The sequence below is a fragment of the Asparagus officinalis genome, chromosome 7 (assembly GCF_001876935.1).
Source record: "Asparagus officinalis chromosome 7, Aspof.V1, whole genome shotgun sequence".
In the NCBI taxonomy this organism is placed as follows: Eukaryota; Viridiplantae; Streptophyta; class Magnoliopsida; order Asparagales; family Asparagaceae; genus Asparagus; species Asparagus officinalis.
This window is the reverse complement of record NC_033800.1, coordinates 18,774,014-18,786,282: the sequence shown is the minus strand read 5'-3', so window position 1 is coordinate 18,786,282 and position 12,269 is coordinate 18,774,014. Positions and strand designations below refer to the sequence as shown.

General features: G+C 38.6%; 2 protein-coding genes across 3 annotated transcripts in view; both read left to right on the top strand.

The window, feature by feature from the left end:
* The window catches only part of LOC109848761, a 22,798-nt gene extending 21,867 nt beyond the window's left edge, over window positions 1–931 (top strand). For both annotated transcript variants that reach the window (XM_020418413.1, XM_020418412.1), the window contains 2 exons: window positions 258–320; window positions 584–931. In XM_020418413.1, the coding sequence (XP_020274002.1) occupies window positions 258–320; window positions 584–664 (144 nt within the window). In that variant the 3' untranslated portion in view covers window positions 665–931. The remainder of the gene's footprint in view (window positions 1–257; window positions 321–583) is intronic.
* On the top strand, window positions 8,414–12,229 carry LOC109850415. The gene is made up of 2 exons (XM_020420434.1): window positions 8,414–8,628; window positions 10,262–12,229. Exon 2 carries the CDS (start codon window positions 10,549–10,551, stop codon window positions 12,118–12,120), a length of 1,572 nt encoding a protein of 523 aa, XP_020276023.1. The 5' UTR covers window positions 8,414–8,628; window positions 10,262–10,548; the 3' UTR covers window positions 12,121–12,229.

Here is a 12,269-nt window from a genome sequence, read left to right as displayed (position 1 = left end):
ACGCTCCACAACTTCATTACATTCCAACTCTCCAAAGGCTGATGTTTCCTACTCATCCAAGCAACTGTGTTCAATCATTCCCCACTCTATCAGATGGCTATGCGATATTAATAGCATTAGCATGGATTGTCCAGGCAATTTCTTTTTTCTTTTCTGGTGTGATACATTGCTCATTAGGTATAGAATTTAAGGCCGATGTCTGTGTGAAATAAATTCCTGCAAGATTCTGAAATTCCCTTCTGGTATATCCATTTCAGGTATTGGTTATAGAGGTCAACACTGTGCCTGGAATGACACCATCAACTGTCTTAATTCATCAGGTATCAGGAATAGAAATGTTAGGGGCACACCCCCAACCACAATCTCAATCACACCTTCTCTCCCTCTATAGTGCATTGGGCACCACATAATTTTGATTAAAAAATTTGATGTGGGGCCCAATGCACTATAGATGGAGAGGAGGTGTGGTGGAGGGTGTGGTTGGGGGTGTGCCCCTAACACCACTCTATCAGGAAATGTCTTCCTCCAAGCTCATGACATCTGACAGTATAATTTTACTAATTTCTGCGAATCACCATTTCAGGCACTCGCAGAGCAGCCACCCATGTATCCGCATAAATTTTTCCGGGTTCTTCTAGATTTGTCTCTTCATCGATCCAAGTAGATACTTGCAAAGAGTGATCTTTGTCATGCCGCTGGGTAAAGATAAAGAAAATGTTTTAAGACACAATATTGTAAATATGTTTCTAGTTTCTTTTGCACCTGGCTCGGCAATTAGGCCAGGAAATTAGAGACAATCTAAAGGGTCCCTAATGTTTCTGCAATCGAAAATCCAAGTGCTTGTATTTCTAGTAGTTTTTTATTGTGAAGTTGATATTACCAACCCTTGCCGTATGCTTACTTGTGACTGCAGCACAAAACTCCATAAATTTGTGTGTGTACATCATCTATTTTTTAGGGCATCTCTTGCATGATGGTCATATTCTCAAAGCATTCACAGGAATTTAATTTTCTAGAATATCCGAGACTGTATATTGAAGTTGTTTGTTATCCACGCCTGGGGTTTGATACTCATTGTCCGAAGGATCATGGGTGTCATTGCAAATTTTTTCTTTTCCTTCCAGTGATCGGATACCATCAACAATGCCTATCCATGAATCAGTAATTTTCTTTTCTTTCTTATGTTTTATATAATCTTCTAGTATGAGGATTCTAACTTAGTAAAACCCTCATTTTATGATCGAGTAAACTAAGTCATAACATGCATATAAACCTAACATGTAAATCTAATCCAACCATGTTTTAAATTTTGATTAGAGATAACTCAAATTGACAAATACTTATTTTGAAACACTCTAATTAACTCATTTAAATAATTTGAGCCATGAGTGTAAGAGAATTTTGCAAATAAACCGTCCTTATTACCTATATTCTCATTTCCAAAGCTCACATGTCATGTCTATTGTTTGGGGAGAAAATTGTTTTCATTGACGAGTTCATTACAACTTTAAGCTTTTATAACAAACTCAAAAAATGGTCTTTTTATAAGACTTTCAACAAAAATTATAACTTTCCTTTAAAACAAATGCAATGGACGTTTATCCTCTGCTGTTTGCGTGAGATCTTGGCCTGTGACGGGGATGTTGATATCCGTGGACTACCAAACGATCAGATCAGGTCCGGAGCTTCGTTGATTCGCGAAGGAATCAAGAAACCGAAGCAATTATCTCGGCAACAGCGAGATAATCATTCTTCTCAAGATCACCGCAACGGGGCAATCTCAAGACAATGAACTGGAAAGTGTAGATCTGACGAGCTTCTCTTCTTTATGCTGACGAACTTGTTCCGATCTCCTCCTCTCTTCTGAAATTCGTGCTCCATCAGTCTTCAATCCAGTAGGGCTTCGCCAAACGCTCGAGAATTCCAGATCTCAAAAGATGAAGGCTTAGGGGCTATATTTATAGGCTTTGGGACTCCTATTTTCGGATAAGAATGATCGATTCACTCTTATCTTCAGTTGTAACCACTTAACCACGTTCTTGGATGATATTTTATCAGTTGGAACAAATTCAGGCGGTTAACGATCGAAAAATAGCTTAAATCTGCTAAAAACTATTTTCGGGGCTACGGACACCCGTGGGTGTCTCGGCCAAGCCTTGGTCGAGACACCACTTGGTGTCTCGCTGAGGCTTAGAGCATTATTCCGCGCGTTCGTCCGTTTTCATCGTATTTTCGTCGTCCGGACTCGGAATTACGCGATTCAATATGCGTTGGAAAGCTGACGAGCAGATCTACGAGCTTCCATGATTGAATCATATGTGGAGTAAACGGGACACGAGGGGAGTTTCGTCTTTCGTAAGCGACGCGTAACTCCCGATCCATTCGTGTTTCCGTTATTCCGAAGTTCCGTCGGTTTGCATGGTTCGTTGACTCACTTCATGTGCTTGTCGTCGTCAAATGAGCTTCTGTGAGTCAAATAGCGACGTTCATCATCATCTCTCTGTCTCGAGCCACGTGCTGGAACCTATAGGCATTTTTAGATGCCTACAGATACCCCCTCCAAAGTGTTTCAGTCTCGTTTCTTTTATAGAGGAGTCTGAAATACTTTGGATGTGATCGGTCCAACATTCAGTCGGTGTAAAAGGACCTATAGTTAGCTCTGACTCTTGACTCCTTCGATTTTTAGTCTATTCAATATTTTAACGAATAGCTAAAATTCTTCCGACGCTGCGTTCATCGTTTAGCCGTCGTCGAAGTCTCGAATAAAAAACTGGTAAGTTGATTTTGGCTCGTGTCATCGAGTTGACTTAGAACTGACTATCTCCGTCATAATATATTGACTTAGGGCTACGCGTTGACCGACGCTGACCTTAGGGTTTCACATCGATCGACGTTGACTTTCATCGCAACGCGTTGACAGGTATTAACATAGTTTATACTCGTACATTTACTGGGGTCTACACAGTTTAAGCTCTTAAAGCGTTGGAGCGTGGCAGTCCCAAATGTCGATGCTATGGGACCAACTATTAAAGATGATTCATCTGCATGTATGGATCTTATCCTAAAATTATCGGATTCTTAAGTCACGAGACCAACTAATGGAGCTGGTGCGTCAACGACTCTCACATTTATAGGATTTTTGGCAAACCCTCAGCCATTAATGGGTTTGATGAGCCTTTACCGACTACCGTTTGAGTCGTGCTAGCATGCAGATTGTTTAAGTTCGTTCTGCATGTAACGTTATACTAAAAGAGTTAACTCTTTTAATGCTACGATACTGAATACTTAAACTTCGTCTTTCTTACGGGAATAGACTACCCGGCGTCGTGTGTTAGACGTAGACTTAGGATTTTTGGCCAATCCTTAGCCATCAACGGATTTGACGTACCTTTACCAACTACCGTTTGAGTCGGGCTAGCATGTGAATTATTAAAACTCGTTTCACATGTGATGTTGTGCTAAGAGAGCTAATTCTCTTAGACTTGGTGCTATGATTTTGAATACATAGACTTTGTTGTCACGGGAATAGACTACCCGGCAACGCGTGTTAGGCGTTGACTCATCCTTACTTAGGATTCAGGATAAAGGTCCCCAGACTTGTATTCTGGTATCTTTTTTATTTGGTGAAAGATTAAACCGACAACGCGTGTTAGGCGTTGACTTATCCTTTCTTAGGATTCAGGATAAAATTCGTCGTACGTGTGAGGCACGGATTTTGGCGTTATTAATAATGGTCTGCCACAATATCAAATATATGGGCTTTTTTTTTACGGTCAAGAACTAAACGACAACGCGTGTTAGGCGCTGACTTATCCCTACTTAGGCTTCGGGATAAAAGTCCCCAAACTTGGATTATGGTGTCTTCTTCAATCGGTGAAAGACTAAACCGACAACGCGTGTTAGGCGTAGGCTTATCTCTATTTAGGAGTCGAGATAAAGTTCCTCGCGCGTGTAAGGCGCGGATTTTGGCGTTATTAATAATGGTTTGCCACAATGTCGAATATGTGGGCTTTTATCTTTTTTACGGTCAAAGACTAACCGGTAACGCATGTTAGGCGCTGACTTATCCCTACTTAGGTTTCGGGATAAAAGTTCCTAGACTTGGATTCTGATGTCTTTTAAAATCGGTGAAAGACTAAACCGGCAACGCGTGTTAGACGTAGATTATGGGTGTCGAAAAGTAGTGTCTTCTCTTGGGGTAAAGACGAACCCGATGCTGGAGAGAAAGAATTTTATACTCTATCTCCAGTTACAAAGGAAACTCAAAGTGAGATCTCCACTTTGAGAATCTGAAGAGTGAAATTAAGAGTGGGATCTCCACTCCGAGAATTGAAAAGATTCGGATAATCCTAACTGTCGGAAGGTTTGATTACCGAACTAAAGGTGGATTTCTCGTTTATCGAGAGTAAATTGTGGTTTTGGTCCTAACTGTAGGAAGATTTGACCAAGTGGGTGTTTGAGGTCACCCTAACTGTATGAAGGTTTGATCACTCGATTTGAAAGTGGACCTTTCGTTCATGGAGGGAATCGAAAGGGGATTTTGGTTTTGGTCCTAACTGTAGGAAGGTTTGACCAAATGGAAGGTTTGAGACGATCCTAACTGTAGGAAGGTTTGATCGCTTGATTCGTGGACCTCTCGTTCATTGGAGGAATTGAGAGGGGATTTTGGTTATGATCCTAACTGTAGGAAGGTTTGACTAGGTGAGATTTTGAGGCGACCCTAACTGTAGGAAGATTTGATCACCTGATTTAAAAGTGGACTTCTCGTTCATGGGAGGAATCGAGAGGAGATTTTGGTTATGGTCCTAACTGTAGAAAGTTTTAACCAGGTAAACAGTGGGAGTGGGAGCACAAATCACAGTGGGAGTGTTGACTTATACCGATCACTCAGTGGGTGTTCTTGGTGTCAAGTGGTAAAGATTTAACACGAAGGGGTTTGACAATTGTCGAGGATTGGCATATTAAAGTTCGAAGCATTATGTCCGGACTCTAACAATTGGAGTGTTGAGTGCATAGACACAGTGTGAGTTTGAATGGATTAAACCAGAAAGAATTTTAGTGGACCCACTGTTAATTAATTTGATCAGTGATGGATTTTGTGGTGGAGAACTATGAATCATCAACACCAGTAGGAGTTTTTTTTTATGAGGGAAGATTGATCCAACGATGTGATCAACTCTCATCTCAGCAAAAGAGTGCTCGGAAGTTGGTGGAATTTCTCCCAGCATTTAGAGTCCAAGTAGGAGTTTCTTATTCATCCCATTTTTGTAGCGACCGGGTTATCCTTAAGAACACAACATATAGCATTCTTTCGGGAACTTCCCGTTACATCCACCACCAGCTTTCTTTGTGAAACTGGGTCTAACATTGTACTCAGCTGAATGATCGGGTTATCCTTAAAAATAACACATACAATATTCTTCCATAGAGTTTCAAACTCGTTCAGAGTTATCAACTCATTAAGAGTTTCAAACTTGCTTTGCAAGTTCTCCATAACGTCAAATCGTGAGGAGAATATATCGTTCCAGTGAATCAAGACGTTCGGATCATCAACGGAGAGCAAACTCGACGCGAACATTCGAGGGAGGCACTTCATCGCCACCGTTAAGAACCCAGAATTAAACAAAGGGGAGAATCCAGACCATTCTCCTCTCTTTTGTAATCGGAAGTCAAATTGTAATTAAGATCGAGAGAATACAAGTTAATTTTCTTTCATTGTTTTTACTGTAAATTTTCCACTAAACACACATGTCATACAGTTGGCAAGGGCAAGAAGATTACAGACCCTGACTTAGAAGATTAGACTGAGAGGATTAGCTGCAGAAGAAATCATAATAGGAGCTAATTTGTAGTTACTTTTGTAGTATTTTTAACTTATTGAACATGTACTAATATGTATTGTAGCTAGTATCAGACTTGTAATGCATTATTGCTCCCTTTAGTTTTCTACTATTCTGGTATTCTATGGACTATGTTGTCAACCTTATGATTCTGAGTGTTGTATATATTTTCACTGCTTTATTTTTGCTCTTCAATATTGTTGTACATATATATTGGAGAGTATATAAAAATTAAGCAGGTCGACCCTTCTTATTGCAGACAAGTCATGCCCGATTTTTATGTACCTCCACGGCGTTAACTATGGGGAAGTTCCATCGCGAAACCAAAGATTGTCTTACCCAACATGTCTTCGACTTTGTTTGTGTAATTGTTTAAACCCAATCTAATTGTAATTTTTTATTTATACATTGTTCTGGGTTCTAACCTATCAAACCAAAGTCTTGTTTTGTTTTGTTCAGAAAATGGTTTTGGTTCTATTATTTCTATATTTGATTAATTTCAGTGCGGACATGATTTGTTTAGCTTCTACTGATTATATTCGTTTAGCTTCTGCCTCTCTTATCTTACCAGTGAATCAACCACAATGGACAGTTGGCAGGAGCTTATTCCAACAAAATCCAAGTCAGAGAGTAGATAGAGAAAGTATTCAATCTCTACCGGGTAAAAATTTGGCGGTAGCAACCATGAAATTTTTGTTTATTATTAGAATTTGATCAATTTAACAGTTAGTTCAAAATTCTCCACGGCTGAAAATTAGCCTTTTTGGAAATGGAAACTGCAATTAATTCTACAAAGAGGTCATCTCAAAAGCCAGGACCAATAAGCTCTGCGGTGACGGAGAGCACGAAAGCTTCACGCGCTCGTCTACCATGTCCACAAATTCATATCGTGCGGAAGAAATTAGCTTGTCTCTTGAGACACTGTAAGAAAATATATTCCGGAGGATCCAATATTCACTATTCATACCACAGTAATGTAACAGTAACTATTGTAACATTGTCACTGTATCATAAACATGAGGATCCAATATTCACTATTCATGCTACAATAAATTACTGTAGTACAAACAGGAACCGTAGCGTTTAAAATATTATTGTAGCATTGTTATAGTAGCTCGGGTGAAATATTGTAGCATTTTTTTTAAATATTACTGTAACACTTACAAAAACTATATTTAAATATAAAATTACTGTAGCAGAAATAAAAAAAATAGAGGTCGTGCTTTGCACGAGGTGCACACTAGTTTGATATATTCAACAATCTAGCAACAAATATGATTTTCATAATCAATGTTTGTTAATATTGTGACTACTCTATCATATTTCTTTATTTTGTATCCTAACCTCTATATTCTACTCCGCAAGAAATGAATAAAATCAATTTACTCTATTATTCTACTTTAAAACGCGAAGTGCGTCAAGACAAAACAAAACAGAGAATTTAAATTTATGAGTAAGACTGCTATCAACTTAAGTTGATGTCCATCAAACTTCCTAACTACTCATTTATTAATACAAAAAACCTTTTCATCTCATGCAATGATCCCTAGGCAATATGAGTGGCTAAAAGGTTTGGTGGATAACTTTTTGCTATCCACTTAAGTTGACACAAGTTTTGCTCTCGGATATTTCGACAACTACGCCGGATCACATTGCACAATATTGCTCTCTTTTGCTTGCGTACCACAAAACAGAAAGATACTTTTCTGGTGTTTGTGCGTACGGGTGTGCAATGGTCGGTTCGGTTCGGTTTTTACCAAAATTTGAAAAACTGAACCGAACCGTCTATAATTCAAAACCGAACCGAATTATTGCAAGTCAATTCGGTGCGGTTCGGTTCGGTTTGTTCGGTTCTAACTTCATCAAACTTCTTATCAAACAACAAACAGTGTTAAAAAAAATATATCAATAAAGTAGGAGATTATGAAGCATTAAACATTAATATAATGATATTGTTTTCAACCTATAATGATTCAGAAAATGAGTTTAGGGTTTGAGTCTTTGACTCTTTGGAGACGGATCAAGTAGAGTTTGAGATCAGAATGGGTAGTATTGCACTATATTCGGTCGGTTCGGGTCGGTTCAGGTTGAAAAGTTTTCAAACCGACCGGAACCGCCCTACTCATAAAACCGATTTTTTCGGATTGGTTCGGATCGGTTCGGTCGGTTTTTTCGGTTTGGATCGAACCATGCTTAGCCCCATTTGTGCGGAACAAATTGGATAGATGAAACAACTTGATTTGTTTCCCCATAAGGCATAATCTCGTTTTAGAAAACAATAATAATCTTGTGCCTAACAAAATTCTTGCACTTTTTTGTTTTCCTCTCTCAAAAGATCTTCCTAAATTAGGCATATAATCCTCGAGTGATTTAATATCAAATTCAGTGTTGAGTGATTTCTTGGTTGTAAACATTACAACTCGATTATCACAAAGGCATGAAGGCGTGTGAAGCTTATTTTAATAATAATAAAAATTCGTGTATCCGTGTCAAAAAAAAGGGGTTGTCGACGCGTGTCAAGTACGGTCCAAAGGGTTGAACAAAGAACCAATGGAAACTCCATCCTACTAGAAGCCAGCCATCGTCGTTCTTTTCTGTTCAAAAATTTCTTCGGCGAATTAATCACGCGTCCTCTCTCTGCGAAAGCTATTAACTTTCTGCCCCTAAAATTGAAATAAGTTGGAAATTCTACAACTTTTGAGGAAACCCATTTGTTTTTTAAGTTGGGGTTTTCGAAAGGAGGAGGTCCTGCTGGTTCTTTGATACCCATCTTAATTTTATAGCGCTGGTGAGTTTATTTTTTCCCTTTTTCATAGCAATTATTAGAGTTTTTTACATATAATCTGGTGTTTCTAGGAGTGTTTTCATGATTTTAAGGATCTTAAAAGTGTAATTTTTAACCAACTTACTTTGTTACAGTTGTTACTGGCAGAGGGGTCTGCTAGAAATCAGATTTCGTTTTCCTTGAAATTGTGAACTAAATCATTTAATTTGATTACTTGAGAATGGCCATGGAACGCTGTGCAAAAATAGTGTTCGACAGAACTAAGAAGAAAATAGGCGACGGAAGACATTTGACGGAGCTAATGATGTGCAACATTTTGGCTTGCATCTATGTAATGCTTCCCTATATGCAAATTGGTGATGGTCCATAAAAAAAATTCTTTTTAAATCTAGGAATTGTTTGCTTTCTAATGCATTAAAAATTCCATGTACCCATTGAAACTAGTGGTCTAATACTTCGCATGGAGCTAAAGTAGAAATCTTTCGCTGCAAAAAGAAGCTTCACTTTTGCCAAAGGCAGCAATGTCTACCTAGCAAGCAAATGAATGGTGGGAATGAGAAATGAACAAGATTTGCACAGCGCAGATCTATGCCCGACATCAAAACTTTGAAGATGTCTATACCTTGATGGACTAAAGTTAGAATCGTAGCCAACATCAGAATCTTATATGCTTATCCTGGCCAAAGGCAAACTTAAAAGTTCCATTCTTCAACCCGTCCAAAGATCCCCTCTCCAACTTCACTTGCTTGCTAGTACATAAATTCCCTATGTTCGCAATTTCCTCTTCCATTTTCTATAACATGAATTATCTCAAAATTATTCGTCCTTGTAGATGACAAATTGGGATTGATAAATCTTGTTTTTCCTCATTCCAGATATCCCTAGGCAAATACCTTCTTTGTTGTGGATTCAAGGTTATCTTTATTAGTATGGCGTAAGCAAATCAATAAGAAAATTCTATAGGAAGAATGAGGTGAATAAATGCCAGGACCTCTCTGATGTAATTCAAACAATAAAGTAGATGATGATTGGCCAACCAACAGCAAGTTGTTTTGGCTGATTTGGGCAAGAATTTCATTAACATCATGTTGTTAAGGTCATGGCTTGAGCTATCTTCAAAAGGGTCTCATCTTGCATTTTGCCACTCCGTTGTATTGTAGAGTATATCTTACCATAGAATTCCTCACAGTGCCTTCTTATAGATGTCATCATCACCAGATAACTTCATGTAAAGCAAGTGCTAAGTTCCCACAATGCCTTCTTTTGTAAAACTTACCTTATCTTTGTTACCGCGCATCTCCAGAAAGTCCCCTTTGAAAAGGTAACGAAATCGAGGTTCTTGGTTATTTTATATGATCAAACCCTTACAATTGTTGGTATTATCTTTGATATGTGATGCTTGTTCTGGCTTTGATCACTCTTTGACTTTGTTACTGGATGTTTAATTGTTAACCTAATTTCCATCTAATTCCAGTAACTTCAATGCATGCTTGTTCTCACCACAAAAATAATAACAATAATAATAATAATAATCAATGCATTATTAGATTATAAGATGTAGCCTTCATCTCAAATGAATGTGGAATGAAATCTTGGCATCCATATTAATTGAAGTTTGGTTTGCTATTCATTGCAGGAAACTCTTTTGATTTCGGAGAAGATCGATTTTGGTCTCTAGAACATAAAATCTGCTCTATCTGCACCAGTTCAGTATTAATTTCAAAGGGTTTGTTCCAGCTATCCTGTTTGAGCAAGTGTTTCGCTGAGGTACAGTGCCCTTATACTACTGCAGATGTATATGGAAGCAGATTTGAGAGTATACGTAAGATACCAACTAAATTAAATGATTTCTGCGTCTTAATTGGAGGTTCTCTTCAATCTATTACTAATTGATACAGTCAGTTGCCAAAACTGCAAAAGATAATGGTTTCAACTGAAAATGGGAAAAGCGCAACAGAGATTCAAGAAGACTTGGGAGCAACTGCAACGCAAAACGGTTATGGAGGCAAAAATCACATTCCTCTTTACCTAGGTTCATCTCAAAGGGGATTATTGGATGAGAAAAAACGTGGGAAAAGATTTCAGGATAAAGTAATAGGCCTCCCTAAGTTTATGAGATTTGGGTCTTCTAGCAGATTCCCTTCTGCTTCTTCCAAGTTCTGGAAGATTACAGATGAAAACCAAGATGTCTCATGCTCTGCCGCTCATCGCTCTACTCAAGGTTCCACAAAACTCTCTATTATTCCTTTTGTCCGCAAAATCAACTGGACATCTTTATGGGAAGCGTATAAACAGTGGATAAGGAATCCTCTGAACATGGCCCTTTTTGTTTGGATTGTTTGTGTTGCCATATCAGGCGCCATTCTCTTCCTAGTTATGACCGGAATGCTTAACAGTGCTTTACCAAGGAAATCCCAACGTGACACCTGGTTTGAGGTCAACAACCAAATCTTAAATGCATTATTTACTCTCATGTGCCTCTATCAACATCCTAAGAGGTTCCATCATCTTGTTCTCTTGTGCCGTTGGCGATCACAAGACATTCTCAAGCTCAGGAAAATATACTGCAAAGATGGAACTGAGAAGCCTAACGAGTGGAAGCATATGATGATTGTGGTTGTTCTTCTTCATATAAATTGTTTTGCGCAATATGCATTATGTGGTCTTAATATTGGATACCCGAGATCCAAACGACCTGCTATAGGAGTTGGTATTTGTGTCTCTATTGCAATAGCTGCGCCAGCTGTCGCCGGTGTGTACAATATCCTTAGCCCTCTTGGAAAGGAATATGATGCTGAAATAGATCAAGAAGCACAGGACGAGAAAAAATACTCATTTATTTCAAGAGCAGATAACAGTACTCCAGTAAGTTCACCACAATGGATTGGAGGTATATTTGATTTTTGGGATGATATCTCGCTAGCTTATATGTCAGTATTCTGCAGTTGCTGTGTTTTCGGTTGGAATATGGATAGGCTTGGATTTGGCAATATGTATGTCCATATTGTTACTTTCCTTCTATTTTGTCTAGCTCCTTTCTTCGTCTTTAACTTGGCAGCACTGAATATTGATAATGAGGATGTTCGCGAGGCTCTGGGTATCTCGGGATTCATCCTTTGTATATTTGGACTGTTATATGGCGGATTTTGGAGAATTCAGATGAGGAAGAGGTTTAATCTTCCCGGGGATAGTTTGTGCTGTGGTAGACCCTCGGTTACTGATTGCTTTCAGTGGCTTTGTTGTTGCTTCTGTTCTCTTGCTCAGGAGGTGAGAACTGCGGACTATTATGAAGTTGTGGACGATAAGTTGTGCCTGAAGAAAATGAGTGATGATAATGAGAATGTGATGTCTCCTTTGCCTCGTGAAGATGGGTCTGCGATATTTGAATCAAGCCATACGTACTGGGGAGAAGAACGCTCATCTGTGGGAGGTGAAAATGGTATGATGAAACCCCCAATTATACCTGTTATACAAGGACACGGTGATCTGTTATAAATGTATTGGTAGTATTGTTCTAGATTTGTATTTTTTTCTGATTCATGTCTATTTTACACTTCGCTGGTAATATATAAATATTTGAGGTCCATCTTCATGGAAACAGTAACATTCATGTGGTCATTGTTTCACGAGTTAGTTGCGGATAG